The 19,965-nt window shown below is 49.5% G+C and overlaps 9 protein-coding genes across 9 annotated transcripts; 5 read left to right on the forward strand and 4 right to left on the reverse strand.

The window, feature by feature from the left end:
- Positions 1 to 161: 161 nt before the first annotated feature.
- N7477_006115 (ferric reductase family protein) lies at positions 162 to 1,939 on the forward strand (the record flags this gene model as incomplete). The annotated part of the gene is made up of 7 exons (XM_056967778.1): positions 162 to 314; positions 368 to 387; positions 446 to 738; positions 788 to 870; positions 935 to 1,373; positions 1,438 to 1,865; positions 1,925 to 1,939. 7 exons carry the CDS (start codon positions 162 to 164, stop codon positions 1,937 to 1,939), a joined length of 1,431 nt encoding a protein of 476 aa, XP_056822532.1.
- A 576-nt stretch (positions 1,940 to 2,515) lies between these two features.
- N7477_006116 (uncharacterized protein) lies at positions 2,516 to 3,405 on the reverse strand (the record flags this gene model as incomplete). Its single annotated transcript, XM_056967779.1, has 2 exons — positions 2,516 to 3,001; positions 3,055 to 3,405. 2 exons carry the CDS (start codon positions 3,403 to 3,405, stop codon positions 2,516 to 2,518), a joined length of 837 nt encoding a protein of 278 aa, XP_056822533.1.
- A 1,465-nt stretch (positions 3,406 to 4,870) lies between these two features.
- Positions 4,871 to 5,354, reverse strand: N7477_006117 (uncharacterized protein; the record flags this gene model as incomplete). Its single annotated transcript, XM_056967780.1, has 3 exons — positions 4,871 to 5,044; positions 5,108 to 5,157; positions 5,225 to 5,354. 3 exons carry the CDS (start codon positions 5,352 to 5,354, stop codon positions 4,871 to 4,873), a joined length of 354 nt encoding a protein of 117 aa, XP_056822534.1.
- A 184-nt stretch (positions 5,355 to 5,538) lies between these two features.
- N7477_006118 (fumarylacetoacetate hydrolase family protein) lies at positions 5,539 to 6,650 on the forward strand (the record flags this gene model as incomplete). Its single annotated transcript, XM_056967781.1, has 5 exons — positions 5,539 to 5,566; positions 5,616 to 5,854; positions 5,914 to 6,229; positions 6,292 to 6,388; positions 6,446 to 6,650. 5 exons carry the CDS (start codon positions 5,539 to 5,541, stop codon positions 6,648 to 6,650), a joined length of 885 nt encoding a protein of 294 aa, XP_056822535.1.
- Positions 6,651 to 8,029: 1,379 nt separating this feature from the next.
- On the reverse strand, positions 8,030 to 9,773 carry N7477_006119 (uncharacterized protein; the record flags this gene model as incomplete). The annotated part of the gene is made up of 4 exons (XM_056967782.1): positions 8,030 to 8,168; positions 8,224 to 8,900; positions 8,951 to 9,445; positions 9,507 to 9,773. 4 exons carry the CDS (start codon positions 9,771 to 9,773, stop codon positions 8,030 to 8,032), a joined length of 1,578 nt encoding a protein of 525 aa, XP_056822536.1.
- Positions 9,774 to 10,932: 1,159 nt separating this feature from the next.
- Positions 10,933 to 13,190, forward strand: N7477_006120 (uncharacterized protein; the record flags this gene model as incomplete). Its single annotated transcript, XM_056967783.1, is given in 4 exon segments — positions 10,933 to 10,948; positions 11,030 to 11,550; positions 11,648 to 12,931; positions 12,942 to 13,190. The coding sequence occupies 4 exon segments, from the start codon at positions 10,933 to 10,935 to the stop codon at positions 13,188 to 13,190; spliced, it is 2,070 nt and encodes a 689-aa protein (XP_056822537.1).
- Positions 13,191 to 13,841: 651 nt separating this feature from the next.
- On the forward strand, positions 13,842 to 14,480 carry N7477_006121 (uncharacterized protein; the record flags this gene model as incomplete). Its single annotated transcript, XM_056967784.1, has 1 exon — positions 13,842 to 14,480. One exon carries the CDS (start codon positions 13,842 to 13,844, stop codon positions 14,478 to 14,480), a length of 639 nt encoding a protein of 212 aa, XP_056822538.1.
- Positions 14,481 to 14,911: 431 nt separating this feature from the next.
- On the forward strand, positions 14,912 to 16,040 carry N7477_006122 (uncharacterized protein; the record flags this gene model as incomplete). The annotated part of the gene is made up of 4 exons (XM_056967785.1): positions 14,912 to 14,932; positions 15,047 to 15,173; positions 15,295 to 15,677; positions 15,999 to 16,040. 4 exons carry the CDS (start codon positions 14,912 to 14,914, stop codon positions 16,038 to 16,040), a joined length of 573 nt encoding a protein of 190 aa, XP_056822539.1.
- A 1,887-nt stretch (positions 16,041 to 17,927) lies between these two features.
- On the reverse strand, positions 17,928 to 19,574 carry N7477_006123 (WW domain-containing protein; the record flags this gene model as incomplete). The annotated part of the gene is made up of 4 exons (XM_056967786.1): positions 17,928 to 18,950; positions 19,006 to 19,152; positions 19,216 to 19,456; positions 19,507 to 19,574. 4 exons carry the CDS (start codon positions 19,572 to 19,574, stop codon positions 17,928 to 17,930), a joined length of 1,479 nt encoding a protein of 492 aa, XP_056822540.1.
- Between the last annotated feature and the right edge of the window lie 391 nt (positions 19,575 to 19,965).

Genomic DNA, 19,965 nt, shown 5'->3' on the forward strand with positions numbered 1-19,965 from the left:
GTCTGGAGTATTAAGTACTTCGCAATCGTCATTGGGTCGATTATGGTGCTGTTCATTCTGTGCCACTGGTGCGAAATAGCTTATTCCAGATTTGGTCCTAGGAGATCAACCCCATTTGTGAGGCATTTATCGAAGCTGAAACGGTTGGTGCGCGATCCTCGATGCTGATCATCAGTGTACTGACCCCAAAAAGCGCTTCACGGAGAGTTTTGAACAATCAGATTCTTGGCGCTCGCGTCGATACACTCTCGCTTTATCTGATCTACTGGGCCCTAAATCTCATCTTGGCACTATCAAATGTCGATTTCGAAAGGGTGGGTTGCCTTGGAAAGCTTTAGGAATGAACAGTTGCTGACATTTACTCTAGATCGACAAACGCTTTGGATGGTATGTGGGATTGGGACAGCACGATCTATACGCAATGCTCAAAACTCTTTCTCACTAGGGTCTCTGTGGCAAACTTCACATTACTTGTGTTTCTCGCTCTCAGGAATACACCGCTCGCTCTCCTGTCTGGCAACTCTTACGAGAAGCTGCGCCCTCTTCACAAGGTGGCCGGCTATACTTGCATCGTGACTAGTGTGATACACGGCATCACCTACACCGTTGTCTTTGCCCAGAAAGGGAAATTGGAGAAGTACAAGGAAAGAAAAAACTTCTCTGGAGTCATTGCAGGAATAGCAATGTTGATCATTGGATTCTCTACCATCGCGTATGTTGTTCAAGAAAGTTATGAAAGTGAGTCTAAATTCGCAGTGGGCTTCGCCGATATCTAATCATTTTCTAGTCTTCTACGTGATACACCTTCTCATGTTCATCTTGATCTTGATCACTATCGGAATGCATCGGCCGGATTTCTCAAAATCTACGGTGATTATTGTCATCTTCATAGCATGCCTGTGGGGGGGCCGACCGGCTTATTCGCTTGGTCAAGAAGTCTTGGAACTTTTTCGGCAACAATGCCACTGTGACACCAATGAAAGATGGCGCAGCTCGAGTGACACTCAAGCGCAGTCTCTATTGTAGTCCTGGATCGCACGCCTTCTTGTGGATTCCCTCTATTCGTTGGATGGAAACCCATCCCTTTACTCTCATTTCAAATGAGCCGGCCGAGTTTCTCATTCGCGAATATAATGGCTTCACTCGTGATCTGCTGAAGATTGCTCGGGAAGAACCTGGAAAAGTCCTTCGGTGCTCCGTTGATGGAGGCTATGGCCAGATTGCCAACTTCATGAAATTTGATCGGATCGTCCTGGTCGCTGGTGGTAGTGGAGCTACCTTTACCTTCAACATTGCACTCCATGTACTGAAAGAATGCGCTGCTGAGAGTATCGCGAGACCTATTGACTTTATTTGGGTAGTTCGCCATGCTGGTATGCTTCCTCTCCTTGTAAATCTCCCTCGCATACAGTAAAGACTCACCCAAATATACTTCAGCGTCATTGAAATGGTTTGAAAAGGAGCTACAACAATTGCAGGATTGCCCTTGGATCAATCTTCTCATTCATGTCACGCGAGACGATGCGCCTTCCGATGAGCTCTCAAGTTCAGGCTCAATACCTGTTGCTGGCAAATCTGAAAAAGGACCACTAGCCGTTGAGAATATTGACAGAGGAGCGCCAGTCATCGCGGATATCGAGAAAGCAAAAGGAGAGATGACTGGACAAACCTCAATTTCCGTGTCTGTTATACGAAAGGGGCGCCCAGATATCGCAAGCTTGATTGCTGATTGCCTATCACAATGCTCCTTGGGTGATCGTGTCGGGGTAGGTGCTTGTGGGCCGATGAAGATCATCGAATCAACACGCGAGGTGACCAGTAGAAGCGTTTTTGACGGTTGGCCCCTCATTGATTTCTATAGCGAGGTACGTTGAATGTCCCAATCAATCTTGTAATATCTGAAATCATGCTTACACCATTAAAGGAGTTCGAATGGTGAGGTCATTTGTAAAGCAGATGGCAGTACAGCTCTGGAACAGATGAACGATAACCTGCAATCCATACTACGTTATCTGGTGTTCAATAATCATCTATATCATTTGACTTGCCGAGGAATGACTCGGCTCTTTCTTCTATGATCTTGACGCTCCCGGAATGTGAATGGATTGTGCGAGTACCTCCGCTAGTAGCCATTCGGGTCCCAGCTTGTGCAATATACATGAGTCTGTGTTATTTCGCTTACTTAACTTTCTTCCTTTATATAGTCATAACACAATGATATCGATGCTGTTAGCGAAGGGCCTCGGAGGTAATTTAGCATCGCAACTTACCATCGTTGATCGTCTCCATCACGAATTGAATCTTATGAAGCCTCCCCAAATTTGGTGCGCATGATCTTGTCTTATTACATTCATGAAGAGCCAACTATATTATTTATATGCAGTGCAGTTGCAGTTTTCGCGCGAAATATGTACATTGCCGCCATTAAATTGGAGTATGATGCGACGTCCCCATCTTTCTCTAATGCAACCATTGACATCGCTCTATATTGCCATTCCAGGGTTGATGGCAGATGTCAGACGATGCTGCCATTCAGTCGGCCCTCAATGAAGTTGACCACATCCTGGCTGTACTTATCAACGTAGCCATGATGAGCCGCGTTATCGTCCGCAGGCAAAACCGCACAGCACTGGTCGTCGCCATAATCGCAGTAGCTTTGTAGAGAGGAGGCAAATGGTTCGCAGGTGATGGGAAGCAAGCGCGGGAATATCTTTATTTGGTATAATGTGTTAGCTATTGCTCTCTCGGTGATGTCATTGGGTTCCCTACTCCTGAGACCAACTGTGCAGTCGCCCACATCCCATGGCTGCAGGGGGACAAAGGTCTCGTCGCCGTAGGCGATAGCGGCGATAACTAGATGAGTTTTCAGTCCAAAGTTTCCTGTTGAGGTGTCCTGTAGTGTATTCGTACTTGTTTTGTTTAAGGAGGCGTCGAAAGGCTGAGTGGGAATCAGCAACAGGGAGCTCGTGCCGCAAACGGCTTCCATCATCGTAACAGCGCCCTATAATCACCATTAGATTTCATGTGGGCGTATGAATGTCCTAGAGATTATACCAGAGAATATCCGATCAAGGCAATCTTTGATTCCGGGCAGACGTTTAGGTACTCTGTGACATAACTCTGCATCAAGAGAGCACCGTCATGAACTGCGGTAAACTTGTCTTCAGCATCATGGGCATATGGCAATCCAACGCTGGTGGAACCGGGAATTTGATCCAAGATCAAATTCTGCACCTTGACCATAACATTCAAGTCATCGCCGGGGCCTTGACCCCGAGCAATGATGGCATGTACACTCGACGCGCATTGGATCTTCGCTACAGCTTGGGCTTGGGCCCGCTGTCCGACCAAGCCGGAAGAAACGGCCAGCGCCAGCGAGATGATCTTACTGATCATGCCGGGCATCGTGAATATCAACGACTCGACGATGCGTGCGGATCGGTGTATCGTGCCAAGCAGAGTAACATACGCCAAATTTCTTGGCTGTCTAGCACTTATTTATAATGTCCTTCAGATCGACTACGATCGGGAGCCCCGCATAGCTAGACGAGATTTTCCTGGCCAGCCCATCAAGCCGTGTGGGCTATCAGCTCCGAGGAAGGTTAGGGGCAAAGGTTGCAGCCCACCGTTCATCCTGGTATTGGGTGCGTGAATAGTCCGCCGAATCTTAATGACAAGCCTAGTATTTTTTTTCATTGGACTTTTGCTAAAATAAGTCATCTCTTGATGGATGCGGTCCCTGATACGACCCGCTTAAGATTGGGATCGACAGGAACAAGCCACGAAGTGACCAGGTTAATCGCCGAGCCATGATTTCGGTTGAGTTTTGGACTACTGGCTCTCATGTGCATCTTGATAGGAATGATTTAGGTCACAGTGGTGGTAAATTTTCTCAATAAGGGAGTAGTCTTTGCTAGACTTTACGTGTTGAACGGCACTGCACTTTCTGGTATTTTCAAAAGCATATTTCAATCCCACTATCTGGACAGGACTTGATGCTGTCGATTCCATTACTAGTGTGTGATTTGGTTACATAGGAGAAATCAATAGCCAGGATCGTAGCTAGGACCAAGTTTGAGATCGCATGTCTGTAAAGGGGGATGAGGCCCCACTTGTTGACCCGAGCCCCACCACACAGATACATAATGTCATAATTAGCCAAATCAAACATCGAATGGCAAGATGGCCGAGTTGGTCCAAGGCGTCAGGTTAAGGTCCACCTTAACACCAAACAATGGTTTCCTGATCTCGTTTACGGGGCGTGGGTTCGAATCCCACTCTTGTCAATCATTTTTTTTTTGCTTTCACCATGAGTTCCTTCCTCATGAGGGAATAAGCTCTTTTGGGCCGCTAATCGGGGGTCGCTAACCCCAATCAAAACCGCCGCCACGCTCGTGATTCCGGCACGTTATCACTTTGTATTCCAACAAAGAATCAATTTGCTCACTTTACGTCTTGTCAAGGGGCACACATTTAAAAAAAAAATCACAATTCATTGACCTCGCAGTCTGTTTGAACAATACTTGTTTTTTTAAAAAAAAAAAGGTCTGTACATCTATAACAATAAATGTATATACTCAGTGCAGACGATATATTGTGGAAGCTCATGGTACTACACAACCGGGAGTATACATATGAATGCAACCCAAGTCAAGGTTCCTTGATAACCTTAGAGTATCAAGGATTGACAGTCCGTGGGCAAGTTTGATCAGCCTGGTATCATCTATCCTAATGATGAGGGGGTCAAGAGGGTCTAGCCGCTCGAAAGAACAACAACAGACATCAAGCAAATTCCTCGGTCCTGATCATTACAATGGTAGTTTGAAGCGAACAAAACATATGTACATATCAGTTGGCACTGTTTATTGATCTAGTTGTCCAGAAGCGGAGGGACCTTCTCGCAGAGGTACTCGACGATGGCATCGGGGCCACGCTCGACCTGCAGACCCTCGGGGATGGCGTGCAGCTTGATATCGGGATTGATCGACCGGGCGATGTCGTGAATCTCCTTGGCCTGCTCGTCGGACCACATGGAGGCACTGAACTATGCGGTTGTTAGCATCTCGTGTTGCGAATGTTCGGACTCGGATATCCCGAGCGACCCTACCAGAACGTCAGGCTTGAACTCCTTGACCTTGCCCTCGACCTCTGCGATACCTGTATGACGGTTAGCTCCCAATTGCCTCCTATTCACTATGCTAGTCATGCTATTCCGAATACATACTCTCGCAGTTGGCGACGTGCTCGATGGTGTAGCGGTCGCTCAAAGCCTCGGCGACGCGGCCGATGAGGCGCTTGGCGCGCTCAGGCGCAGTGTTGACAGTCACGAGACGGAAGGGGCCCTTGGGAGACATTATGATGATGATCTCAATGAGGGGGATATCGCGGGGCTTTTATTGTCGCGAGTTCGGCGTTGCCACCGGTTCCCCACATTGTGGGTGAGCCCCTCCGGCTTATCCTGCGCCGGGGTAGACATATTCCGCGCATAAAGACCGCGTCTCCTCCGCGTCGAATATCAATTGATCAAACCACTTCATCATGTCTAAGATCGCGTCGACATTTTCGCGTATGTTCAAATTTTGTCTATGATGGACCATCTAACAGATTTACTGCAGGCCTGGTGCGCTTCGTACCCAAGTCGAACCCCGCCAAGGTTCTGATCGGAGAGCCCGTCGATCCCCAACTGGACGTTGGTCTGGCTATCTATCAGGGCAAAGAGGTCTCAGTTCGTCCTTTCTCGGGATCGTCAGTGCTGAGTCCCGGTGCCGCGACTGGTGTCACCGAGACCATCGAGCGCATTCTTTCCCCATTGGCTCAGGCCGAGGTCGGAGCTATTCGATGCGTTGGGTTGAATGTGAGTGACTAAGTGTGATAGCCAATGGCTCGATAAAATACTAATGCATTTTCAAAAAGTATGTCTCTCACGCGAAGGAGATGTCACTGCCCCTCCCTGAAGTCCCAACTCTGTTCTTGAAGCCAAGCACCGCGCTGGCAGATCCCTTTCCCGCACCCACGGTCCTGCCCAAGATCACCCAAAAAGATGGCACTGGTGACTATGAGTCCGAGATGGTCATTGTCATTGGCAAGGATGCTAAGGACGTGCCCGAATCCGAGGCCCTCGACTACATTCTTGGGTACACGGCTGCCAACGACGTTTCCAGCCGTACTTCGCAGATGAACCAGAGCCAGTGGTGCTTCTCCAAGGGCTTCGATGGCTCATGTCCCATTGGTATGATATTTGCCTTTTTCTGTGCGCGAAGATTGCGAATTCGCAGCTAACAGAACATGCAGGCCCCGTCCTTGTCTCTGCTGCCCTCATGCCCGATGCGAGCAAGTTCCAGATTCGCGGTCTGAAGAGCGGCCGTGTCATGCAGGACTGCCCCTTGACGTGAGTATTTCCCATTAAATCTGATCGAGGTCAAGAAGCTAATTACAATCTTCACAGTGACCTGATCTTCACTGTGCCCCAGCTTGTCAGCTTCCTTTCCCAGGGCACTACTTTGCCCGCCGGTACTATTATTTTGACCGGTACTCCTCCCGGTGTTGGCGCTGCCAAGAATCCCAAGGAATTTATCAAGGCCGGCGACGAGTTCGCTGTCGAGCTCCTACCTTACGTCGGAACTCTCATCAACAAGATTGAACACCAGTGATTTGATCAATAATACGCATGGTCGATGAAGCTACATTGAAATTGTATATATTTACGTACTTTTGATATACTAGGCAATCTCTTAAAACAATTTTCTTGCCTCGAAAAGTGAAATCAAAGCTGTCGTACTCTTTTGAGTAGCATTTTGCGTATTGAGTAATTGCTATGCCGATCATTGGAAATGCCACTCACTGCCTCCATTGGGCACGCAGTATAGACATTCTTTAGTATGGAGTCCTCCGATTTCCGCTACTTGTCTGATTTGTCATGAAGACTTCAATTTCAGATGAAACCAAGATAGTAGGCAAGGGGATAGGTATCAATCGACAAATATCACAAATATCCAACAGTGTTCCTCATAATCAAGCGCGGTGACGTGGCACATCCGCCAATCAACGTGCGTATCTGGTTATAATATTTTCCATGTCGGAATAAGTCTCTTCCGCCTGTACTCATGGGCCGCTTCGAGCATCAACGCAGTCAACAAAAGCACATGACATGGACCTGGAATTACGTGGTTTGAAAAACAAACAGATCGCAAGACCATTGAATGTCAAACTCAATACACAATAAGACCGTAAATTCAGGGGCAATAATCATCGATACCGGTATCCCAAAGATCTAGAACCTGAATTCTAGCAAGAACCGAGTGCAGATGGCTAATCTGAATACCAACTGCTCTTAATGCGCACCTTCGTCGCTCTAAGCCCATTTTCAAGTCAAGCGCAGGCAAGATCAGTCCACCCGGTGGTAAAAGCCGGCGTCGCATGTTACTTCGCTGGCGCAAAACGATTAAGCGCGCTATCTTAGTACGGCTCGCATTTCCGGGTTCTGGCACCGATTGGTCCCGATCGGCCTGCCGCTTTCAAAGATGATAACCGGCTTTCCATTTAAGCCGGTCTCTTTTCGTTTCGCTAATTTGTATATAATGCATGCTTCTCTCCTTTCCTTTAAACTTTTTTTTTTTTCTTTCTGGCTGCTTCGCTTTTGTTAAAGAGCATGCTGGAATGTTTGTTGATTTCCTTCCCAAGTTACCCCCTTGAGCGTGTGCATCTGTGCCTCAGGGAAGAGCTATGTTTCCGTCTCAGCCGCAGGTCTCAGGCTGCACTGACTGGTCAATGGACCTAGGACTTCACTGCTCTACGCCAGAAAGAATTTCTTATGTTGGAACTTGAAACATCGCTCATGCAATTGATCTATTCACAGTCACAGATGCCTGATCTTTATGCCGCGGTCGATGCCGTGTATAGTATATACCCTCCGATACCGAGTCTATACGGGTGTTATCATCACACCCTTGCGTCTCCAGAAATGCAACAGCTCGACATGCTACGTCTATTGATTTATGTCCGACATGGAAACACCTTCAAACTCCGTCCTTTACTCGCTATTTTGTTGACGCCATTTCCGACCTCGCCATTGGAGGAAGAGTGTGGGAATCACACTGCAGCTAAAGACGAGTCCCGCCCCAATGCCTGCACTCGGGGCGATCCCGACATTTTCGAACATAGGAGGGAACCTGGAGGACTTGGTTAGCAAAAGTTCGGCTAAGGATATCAGAGCAAGACACATACCAGAAAGGTCCGATGAAACCCCAGATTTGTCGGACAAAGGTGATGAACACACCAATGCTGCCAGCCTCATGGGGGAAGCAGTCAATGGCGTATGTCATCATGACGGTCGTCACAAGCTGGTTGCCGACCGCACCGATGGCCGTGCCAATGACGGGGGACACATTCCAGTGGCCGGAGGTGGACACTTGCGTGCACACAAGGAAGACAATCACACCGATGATGGTCAAGGCAAAGCCAAAGTAGCTGAGCCACAGTCGGAACTCGGGCTCTGCCTTTCGGCCCAGACGCATTGAGCGCCGACTCATCCAGAAGTCGGACATACGACCGCCCATTTGCTCGCCGATGACGGATCCGATGATTGCACCCAGGAACTGCAGACCCAATTGCTCTGCGTTCAGATTGAATTTGCCCTGTAGCAGCGTTGGTATCTCGACAGTTGCGAGAATGTTACCGAACAAGAAGACCATGGCATATGCGCAGGTAGGAATCATGATGGAGGGATAGCGGGCCAAGGTCAAAGGGTGCACAAATTCGTACGCTGTCATGGGGGTGGGATCGATGCGACGAATCGACATGTACTCCCTCTTCCAGACGGCAGCTGGACTATCGACACCGCCACCAAGGTAGCGAGTCTCTGGTCCCAGGAACAAATATAGGATGAATTGGCCACCATTGATCTGGGCAACGAATCAGCATGAGTCCATTAGCAGGCGGGAGATTTACTTACCATAGCCAGGATCCAGTAGATCCAGTGATAACCAACGCGATATGTCACGAAGCCAAAGATGAACGGGCCAACTGGGACACCCAGGGTGATCAGCAAGGTCCACACCCCCATGTACTTTGCACGATCCTTCTTAAAGGTCGTCTCCATGACGATGGCACTGCCCAGAGCCGCAGCCGGTGAGATGAAAAAGGCCATCAGGGCCCGACATGCTGCAAGTGATGCATAGGAGGTACTCTTTGCACAGCCGATGTTACACACCAAACTGCAGATGAGGGAGAGGAGGAAGATGGGCCGGCGTCCGTAACGGTTGGACAGCGGCTTCCAGAAAAAGGGAGCAACACCCAGAATGGCAATTTGTATACTGGTGAGGTAACTCGCCCGTTGTAAGTTGCAGTCGAATTCTGCGGCAATGTCGGCATAGGCGGGGATAATGCCAGCCGCACTGAATGTGCCCATGCAGGCGTGGAATGCTACAAGGATAAGATTGGCCATTTTCTGTTTCATGCGTTAATTTGTGACCGTGGGATTCAGATAAGGAATCAGAGGATCGACATACCTTCCATTCAGGCCAGTTGTAAGGGTCAGCTGGGCCCATCCCGGGGATGGGATCGAGGTTCAGTGTGCCATGTCGCTCAAGGAGATAGTCCTGGTGGGCTTTGGGGAGACGAGCCGCCAACGATTCCTCGAAGGTGGCCGTCTGGTCAGCTCCGGCAGACTCAATCAGATCAATGTCGGTCTTGTAATGTGAAATCTCGGACTGCTCGACCTGCTCAGTGTGTCCAGCCGCCCTCGAGGAGGACGGTTGCAATTCCAGGGATGTCATGACAACTCCTGATGGTGATCAAACCGGCTCAGAGTCAAGATAGCTTATGATTTTTGTGTGAGACCCTTGGAAACAACAGATCTTCAAAGGCTCTAGAGATTGAAATGAAGGAAGAGTCAAGACAAAAACTCGGGATCCTTGGTACTGGCGCTGCCGGGAAAAACCCCAGTGAGTGCGAATAGAGTGGAGCATAGAACACACTGGGGTATTTTTTGCTCGGCTCCGTCGGCTGCGCCTGGAGATGCGGAGGTCTCCACGGTCCACTGTCTCTTTTGCCTCTTCGGCTTCGGCCTGTCACAATGCATCTGCCCGTGGGCCCCGATGACATGTAGCTTAGTAACGGTTGGACCTGGCAATTACAGACGGCAGCCCGACTGCTTTCAGGACGGGGACGGCATTCTCAGTGCCGACCAAGTACCGAAGTAGGCATTTTTGCCCCCATTAGCCCCGTTAGTTCCCCATATCTCCAAGGTTGAACCTGTTTAGAACCCCCTCTGGATATTCCGGGCTGCCTGGGTTGAGCTCTTGGCGTGGAATGCAGGCGCAGACTAGTACATTTTGTGATGTCCGGTCAGCACAAGCCAGTCTGAGGTGCTCGATCAGTCTTATTGCGGGACGCGTCATCCGTTTCAACTATTACAGATGGGCCAGTAAGGGGAGGGCGAGGGGGGCAACTACCTAGTTGTACTGTAGGAAAGTGTTGAAATGGGGGAGGCAATTTAACTGGCAATTTGACTGGCAGCTACAGTACAGTACACACTGTCCCTGGAAGACCATGGGCCCAACAAATGCAATGCAAGAAGAGCGCCCCGAGAACGGATAAGCAATCGGGAACCTGGAAATACAGTAAATTAGGGAACGTTAGGGAACCGAACGTCTTTAATTTGTGTGTAGGGTTCTCTGGTGACGGCCCACGGTTGAAGGGTGCCACACCCCACAATCTTGCCTCTCCACACTTTTTCCCTCTTTTGCCATCCTCCCACACGGTGAGAGCATCATGGGTGAGACCATGACACCCTCTGGGGTCAAGAAGTTGGTGTGTCGTGTTTGTCAAAAAGGATTTACCAAGGCCGAGCATTTACGAGTGAGTGTCTGCATCCTCATGGTCTGGAGAGACTGATGTAGAGGAACATGAGCACTAATGTGCTTACATAGAGGCATGAACGTTGCCGTAGGTACCCCAGATGCATAAATCTGATGAACCACGATCCTTGATCTCCATCTGTGATCCGTCAACTGATTGGACCTAAATCCAGATACCGGGTCTAAACCGTATGTTTGCAAAGAGTGTCGCCGTCCATTTGCTCGGCAAGATGCGCTTACTCGTCATGAGAAGCTGCATCTCCGAGACGCCAATGTGAAGAATGGTCCTTCTCCAACGTTAATGCCCTTGGCATCATTACATTCGGTGCCATCATGGGATACTAGCAGTGCTTCAACAGCAGGCCCAGCTTCAACATCTGCCACTAGTCACTCCTGGGAAGAGTCGGCATCTAATCCCCATTCTCACATGCATAATGTTGCCTCCGATTTGGACTTTGCCCTTGTTTGGCCGGACTCGGAAGATTTATTCCAGAGTCTGATGTCCTCTGATACGGCAGATCAATGGCAGATGCCCTTAGGGACACTGCCTTTTCCACCTGTCGTGCAGGACATCAATGGGATGAATTTTGGGTCTCCCATTTCTTTCAATGATCGGAGTTCTTCTGTCGGTGTGATTCCTTCCGGGGGAGGCCACCAAGCTGTGCGGGATGTGACGGAAATGGTGACCAGCTCGGTAAGTTTGTCCGGTGCCTTGCAACACACACCGGGAAGAAGACTCTCGCTAGCTTCTTGGCAGGAAGAGCCTATGCACTAACGCTGTTATTTGGCAGTCCTCGAGTGTTACAGCAGCAGTCAAGGCCACCTCTATCACATCGGTCTTTCTTGATGAATGTCTGCACATGTTCTTTGTCCGTTTCATCCCCACCTTCCCTATCTTACACAGAGCCACCTTTGTATTCAGGGAATGCACCCATGCATTGTTACTGAATGCTATCGCCATTGGATCCTTGTACCTCGGTCCTAGTGATGCCGTGGCCAAAGGTGAAGCTTTGTGGAGACCAGCTCACACCGCCGTCGCCACATCATGGCAGTCTTTGATTACACACAACGGCCCCTATGATGCTTGCAAGGGAGTACAACTCTTGATCACAGCCCTTTTGGGTCAGACATATGGTGCCCTATCCAAGAATCGGGCTATTCGCACAACAAGTCAAGTCTTTCGCCCGCTGGGCTTCTTCTGGGCAAGGCACTGTGGCATGTACGATAGTGAGCCATACTCAATGGAGAACCTCCCCTCCGCCGATGCACCTGCAGCAGAGAAGGAGCACCAGTGGAGGATATGGTCCGCGAGAGAGATTCAACAACGTGCGTTATTGGCATACTATGTGCTCGATGGGCTTGTCGCCCAGATGTCTGGCGATGGTGCTTCTGCTCGGCATGTTTCCAACCCGTTGAGCCTTTCTAGTAGCGAGGCTGCCTTTGACGCGAGCAACGCCGATGAGTGGTTAGTCAACATGCATTCCCAGAAACCCGATCAATCATCGTTCCGTGTTGTTTTCCGATCGTTGTTCCCTCCCGTCGGGAGTTTTCGGGCTCTGGATTATCAGTTCTCAGCATTCTCTCTTCGGGTCGTACTTGAAGGCCTCCAGTCACTGATCTCAGACTGCGACGATCACGGACTCACCGTCGGTGTACCTGATCGTTCTGATGTTCGAAGAGCACTGGCCCAGGTTCACGAGACCATTTCCATGAGTATCCATTTCTCTGCCGCTGAACGACTAGAGATCTTATTACGATGGCACACTGTCTGCTTGGACACCATGATCAACTCTACGGTTCTGTCTCGTCATGTGTGTTCTCGCTACAATATCCCACAGCACATATCTGGTGGCAGTCGAGCAGTTGAACTCGGGTTCGATCTTTTAGAATGGGCCAGCACCGAAGATGCCCGACGTGCAGTACTACACGCCGTCGCCATCCAAGACATCGTCGAGCAATTACCTCGTGGTCGTGCTCATGTCGTACACATGCCCAGCTCTCTATTCGCTGCCGCCACGATCTACGTTGTTTTTTCTCTTGCTGGCGCTGCTACTGTCAACCTTCCTCGCACAATTGTCTGGCAAGACGCCCTACTTTCCCATTCAGATCTCCATCTGGGCCACGATGACATCAGACCTCCCCCCTAGCTCAGACACCCGGCGCTTTGTTGAGAAGGAACAGGGAATATCTTCGAATTCCCCGGGTGGCGCGGTTCGTAACCTCCTGTACGAACTCAACTCAATGCAGAAGCTTTTCCGCTGCCTATCGTCACAATGGGGCATCGCCTGGGACATGGAAGGTATTGTTGCAGAATGGATTCAACTCTGTCATTAGAAGTGGAGCTGGTCTTCACTTGATTGATGGGATTTGGTAGCGTTTTGTATTTGTGCGTCGCCATTGTGTTTAATGACACATGGATTTAAGCAACTTTTAGTTGGCTTGACGGTATACTTGAATGCCTTGAAAGTAGTCCGAACATTTGAACTTGCCCAATTGCTCTGTGTGCCGATCAGTTCCCATAGATACTGTAGTTCCGTAGCTATAGTAGTCTAACATTAGTCTAGCTACCTAATTACTAAAATTCATTGTATCTACCAATCTGTACCATCATGACAACCTTCCTAGGGTCATGACATAGCACATAGTACTCGTAAACCTTACATGCGTGAATCTCTCTGTCATACATCGAGGTCCACCCTCCATAGGGCAAGGCTCCATTTAACTCATATAATAAGCTGAATCTATCCAAAATACACGTGGTGGTTAAACTGCGTGTAGTAGCCAACCAAAATGAAATCTACGGATAGGCACGCGTCGCGTCCGTGCTAGACGACCGCACAAATCAAAAGCAGTTCTTCTTCTCCACCCGCGCCAAGACATCAGGCTTCTGCGTCGAACGTCCGGTATGTGATTTCAATCATGAGATTGTACAATGACGAGGTTGCAGAAATGTTTCGCAAAGACCGCTAACCCAACACAGGAGTTATGTCCGATGTTACCAACCCGCCGACTGCGGCCTCGGGTCGAGGCAAGCAGCTGAACAAGACGGAGGAAGAGGCGTTGATTCGAATTTCCAAGGAGCGTCAGGGTTCCCGCGTATTCCCCGCGCATCGTAAGGCTTTCTGGCTTGAGATTTCCGATCTTCTCTTCAAGGAAACGGGTCGTGTGTATTCATGGCAGTCTTGCCGGCGTCGTATGGTTGCATGGGAATCGCTTACCCCTCTTGCCCCCTACATGTACCGGGACAAGCCTATTTATCCACCTGATGAGGAAATTGAAGGCATAGAGAATGAGGCTACTCAGTCACTAGCCGTCACAAAAGGGGATTTCAGCCCTCCCATCAATCAACACGAAGAGAGCGACAATGATTTGCCTCAGACCCCCTTCGTCTTGAGACGCAGTATGAATACGACTGTGCACCCTAGCCAGCGAGGGGTCGCCGATCTACGCTGCAATATCATCGATCTTGTGCAGTGTACCATGACCTCCCTTGAGGCTCAGGTCAACTGTCTAACCAACGCCCTTGTCACCGACGAGAACTCCTGTGAAGGTATCATCGATGCACTCAATCATCTGAAAGGGGAAGTCACCAAGGCCATCGGCGATTACAAACGCTCCTCTTAGGATCTCTTCAAGCAGAGAAGCGCAATTTAAGCGTGTCCACCCAATGCATCTCAGTGATGCCGAGTGTGCTTGATGTGGCCCTGTCTAGTTTTGTACGCCGCGGCGATGGAGGTGTTAGTTGGCTTGTGTTCCATGATGTGACGACCCGATTCTTTTTGCAATGCTTCTCAAGATACCCCATGTTATATATCGGTTGTATTCATAATCATGTTCTGAACTTCTTCTCATGTCTCGAGATATCTCCATCTTTCATCAGCACGTACCGTATTTGATATACTGATTCTTTTCCTCAATTTTTTCGAAACCTGAATAGCCATTCAACCTTTTTCGACACTACCAGATCAATGGCGAATCATTCGTATCTGGTCAGCATCAGATTCCTCTTCAAAAAGCATTTACAGGTACGGTTCACTACCCAACGCACGTTCCAAATGGGGTACTCGAACGACAATGTAAGTAGCAACTCAAAGCCGCATGGCGCTATATTATGATATCTCTTAGGCCTCCGTCATAGCAAATAAAAACCAGCTCTTTGACCATCTAGTCGACTATGCTCATTGTTGAAGGCTTCATATCCCGCCATTCCCATTAAATCCACTATTACGGACGTCGCCGTATACCTTCCCCCTGTCATTCTTCTCTCGCTGGTCTCACGCCTCATCCTCCTCCTTGAACCAGCTCTTGTCTGGCCATGTAGGCGCAAACTTCAATTCAACGTCTGCAGTGCCCGCTTCATTTCCCATCGCACTTTTCGTGCTTGATAAGATCCTGGTCGAACTTGAACCCGGAATCCTGTGCCGACCTTTTGAACCAGGTGGTCTTGTCATGAACACCTCTGGTGTACTGTCCTTCGGCGGAGGCATCTTCCTCCTTGATCTTAGTCATTGCATCCTCTTCGATGTCGCTGTTGATATTGACGGGTTCTCCGATGACGATCAGATCATTGGCATCACTCTCCGCAACACCGTCATCGTCGATCAAGATTTGAGTCAGAGCCCCGTCGCCAGCTTGAGTAGCTCTGGTATTCTTCGTAGCAGTGGTCTTCGAGTTGGGCTTTGCCTTGGTGATCTTAGAAGGGCGAATACGGAGGCCATCCGGCGATGGATTCATGGCAACGTTGGAGTCGCCATTGGCTTCTTCAGCAACGAGCTTCAAGGACAACTTGCGCAGCGGACGCATCTTGTACTCGATGCTGTTGTAAGTCGAGCCTTCACCGTACATCACGGCAATTTGGCGATAATCCAGCTGTCATGCTGTTAAGATTGAGTCCTTGCTATGCGACCGTGAATGTGTACTTGCCTTGAGCTTGGGGTTTGCGGCGAGAACCGCTGCGAGAAGTCTTTCAATTCTGATAGCCATCGTAATCTTGAAGAGAGAAAATCAGAACAGAGTCGAATGAATGGGGTTCTGAAGGATACCCGGGAAACTTTGGGAGAGCAATTGGTGGCAGGAGCTGGGTGGGAAAGGTGATAAGTCAGAGAGTCAGAGAGTTCAATGGATTGAAGAATGCAATTGCAGTTTGAGTTGATGAATGTCGACGTTGGAATGAAGATGGAATGAAGATGCCTTGACGAAGGTAAGTCTTTTATACCAGGTCGAAGATGCCAGAATAGAGGGATCTTGGGAAGGAGGATACACGAAGACCTGAATTCACTTACAGGAACCAGAATGTTCGTCTTGATCGTAGATGTTGGTATCTGGGAAGAATGAGGCTGTAGCGAAGTCTTCTTGAATCATGAAGAATAGATAAGTATTTCTCAGGACAAAGAGAAAGAAAAATCAGGGAGAGGATAAACAAGAAGAAACTCGAGGAAAAAGTCACTGGAATCTTGCAAGACTATGATATCGATTCCAGCATGAAAGCCCCTCCAAGGTCTTATCGTCTTCAGTCTTCGGTCATCCCATCGACATTACCACCACATCCCGTGGGTGTTGGGGGAAACCGGCATGGAAGACTCGGCTACAGGCCTTCTTTGGTAGCGATAAAGACCACCTATACCGGAGATCGTCACGTTGATCTGTGACTATCATACAAATCTTGTGACTGCTGATCTGAGTAGCGGTCAGTGATCAGAAGCGCCATCACCATAAAGAACCGGAACGGCCTTCTGCATAGTCTGGTCAGAATAGCCTAGGCCATATTACACTAGAGTCCCCCAAAGTCAGTGCAGTACGCAGCACTCTGATGCATATAGTATCCTCAACATCCATCAGGATGTATTGGCCCCCCGGAATCAATATTCTGAAAGATATCGACAAAGATCAGCTCGGAATGATTGTTGAGCCCGTCGCAGGAATATCTAGTCCTGGGTGGACTTCTAGCTGAGAGGGGACGAAAAATAAGTGGCTGCTAGTACTTCTAGATGAGCGCATCTGTACAGGCGGCAAAGATCGGAGGCACAACACCCAGATCGAGTTTCAATAATAAAATGGACAGCCCCAGGAATTCAACTGGATGTTCCATCAACTGACTTCCCTTCCTGTCATTCCCGCTTTGCTATCGCTACTAGTAATGTCATTCCTGGACTTGTATCGATCCAGGTCTATGTCACTGAGCTCGCAAATTATACAATTTTCGTGACTGCAGTCTACAGGAGGAGCGTATGCAAATTATGTGTTTCTCCGACTATCGGCAATTCAGCAATGCTGTAGACTGCCCTTTTCCGCGCTCTCAATTGTTTTCGGTGCACATCGCTGGTTCAGTAACGACGATTTGACTATTCGTCATTGATCACACCAGGAGCCATTATCCCCGGTCAATGGCTTCCAATTTCTCACGCTTTGACGAGAGCTGAGCAGAAACCTTCTCGTCATCACCAGGAAAAGACTTATCAAATCCTGCGACCAGTTCTAGCTCGAGCTCATAAGAAAATCAGACAGAGCCATGTATGAGCCGTCCCACTGGGATTTAAATGGAAGGCACTGATCAATCGAGCTCTGTGCATGCTCAAGCCAACAGCGGCTACCGCCATGATTCTTGGGGATGTCTCCAATTGTCTGGCCCCACACCAGAGCATCAAATTCTTGAGAGTTGGAAAAGATTCGGCCATGATGAACCTACACAAGTCCATAGGGTACATTGTAACCTGGCAGTGAAAGTGAGGTATCACGAGACGTATGGCGAACAAGGCAGACGTTTACGCAGTGACCAGACTAGACGGGCCCATTCACATACTGACCTCGACATACTAGCCTTTTGAGTCACGAATCTACGCTTTGATTGTGTGCTCGATGAAAAAAATTCACTGGCAATGAGACGAGATAAAAGATACCAGTCCGAAAACATCAAGGCTCATGCTAACACAGAGAAAAGAAGCTTGTCAAGGGTAATCACGCGGTGGAATCCATGGCAGAATCAAAAGAGAGGATTGAGTTCCCGGAAGCAAATGACCGAGAAAGCCGGTAATACTCTTCACTTCTCCTTTGTTGACCACCCGGTCGGCAATTTCAGCTCTGTTGAGAAGGCCGGCCCGCTCTGGAGGTGGGTGGAGTCGACGATGCCCAAGGGCCACTGACGAATACAGGATCTGATCTTGCTATCCGCGAGGAAGTCGAAGTGCCCGAGTGTTGGCCCTGTTGGACTGTCGAGGATCCAGGATGGTATTGGTGTGTGGTGCCGGGGTGATCAGTTTGCTGCTGAGGCAAGTATTGTTGCGCGCCTACCTGAACAAGAGGGTTCTGGTACTGGTGGGCATTGCCGTGCGTATCGGGGGCAGCAGGAAAGCCGAGCGCGCCGAAGCCAGGCCCAGATTGTGTTCGCGCCATGCTAGTACTGTGGTAGTGCCCGTGTGCACTCGAAAGCTGCGACTGATAGGCCTGCGCGGAATGTGCCCCTGTAGCTGGATCTGAAAAGCCTTTTCGATAAAGAGATGCATCTTGTTGGGCATGACTTCCGTCTGGTGGATATCCCATGGGCGACTGTAATTGTCCCCCGGAATGTGTGTTGAACAAGTCGTGCATCGGTTCCTGTCCTGTTCGGCTGCCACTGGGCTCGCTATTTGAAATTGAAGGATCCGAGAAATGCGAAGATTGTGGAGCCATGTTACTTGAAGAGTTTCCAATCGCCTCTGACGTATATTGCGAACTAGGATAAAACTGAGGTGAATTCGAAGAGCCCATCCACTGCGACGCCGGGTCCGAAAGAGCGGATTGCTGTGTTATCTGCCATTGAGGTTCAGGCGGGCGGTGTTCAGGTCTGAGGTTATGCAAATGGCCTGCCTGGGTACCGTGTGCCCCCACCTGCTGGGGCAATTGAATTTGTTCCAAGGCATGACCTTGGTATGTGGAGTTGGCATGGCCTTGGTTAAAGAATCCTGATCGACCCTGAGAGCCATCTCCGTTGCCGACCCAGTGTGTCCCAGGGTATGGCTGTCCGAAAGCCTGTTGACCCATGACTTGTTGGGGGTGAAAGGAATGAGCCCCTGTTGGACCCATCCCCATGTTCTGAGAATAACTCCGCTGCTGTGATTCCTCGAAGGCCATTAGCGACGTCCACTGATCTTCAGATGTAGATTGTCCAGCATACCGAGCTATACCCGCCGTTACCAGGTATGAAGCGTTGACCATGCTGATGTAGATAGTGCTGGCCGGGTTGGTTGGAAAACCATCCCATCTCCGAGGACCCATGCGGGGGATTTTGAGATTGCGCATTAAGCTGGGCATCCAGAGAGCTCTATCCAGCCATCAGTGCCACTCTTACAACGTTCTCGCAGACACAACGAGTTCAAATCCCTACGGAAATTCTCGCGCCGTCCGCCAGAGAGCCCATCCGCCCAACCAGTGTGTTTTCCTGCCCAACTTGCGGGCCCGTTGTTGATGGTCTCGAGGAAGGTGCCTGCGAAGGACCAGTGCCGATAGATGTGGGTGTTGTCGACGGCGTCAGTACGACTGGCTCGGTTGGAATATCCCACTGCGACTTGCCAGTCGTTCGTTGCACGTAGTACCACTTGCGTTGGACTCCTTCCCACTGTGGAAGCCTTGAGTGTCGTCAATATTGAGCAGAAAGACAGACTGAGGGCGGGCTTACCATCCTTCAGGAAGCTGAGGCGGAGGAGACGATGGGCCTGCGGTATCTGCAGGCGGATCTTGCGCCATTATGGGAGATGGGTAAATAGACACCAGGTGGCATGGTAAAAGGGATGCGTTGCGATTAAGAACGCGCTCCGACGATCCTGTGGGGCCATGAGGCTGGGCTTGGCGATCACGCTTTTGGAATTGTTGTACATTTCTAGTGTATTCGTATCACCTAGCCATCTCATATCCCTATCCCCCTGGTCCCCCGCATTTTAGAGATTATACAAGCCGTGAGGAAATTGTAAGGAAAGCACAAAGAGAGAGACAGGAAAGTAAGAAACCCCAAGTAAGAAAAGGCCACGCCATCTAACACCAATATCATGACCTATCCCATGTTTGTCGCCCTGAAAACAATTGCGCCGATAATAAAGCCAGGTAATCAATGTCCGAGGGCGAAAAAAAAGATCATTAT

The sequence above is a fragment of the Penicillium maclennaniae genome, assembly GCF_028827695.1.
Source record: "Penicillium maclennaniae strain IBT 15551 chromosome Unknown utg000005l:1.0-2652337.0:1.0-2654196.0, whole genome shotgun sequence".
Classification (NCBI taxonomy): domain Eukaryota; kingdom Fungi; phylum Ascomycota; class Eurotiomycetes; order Eurotiales; family Aspergillaceae; genus Penicillium; species Penicillium maclennaniae.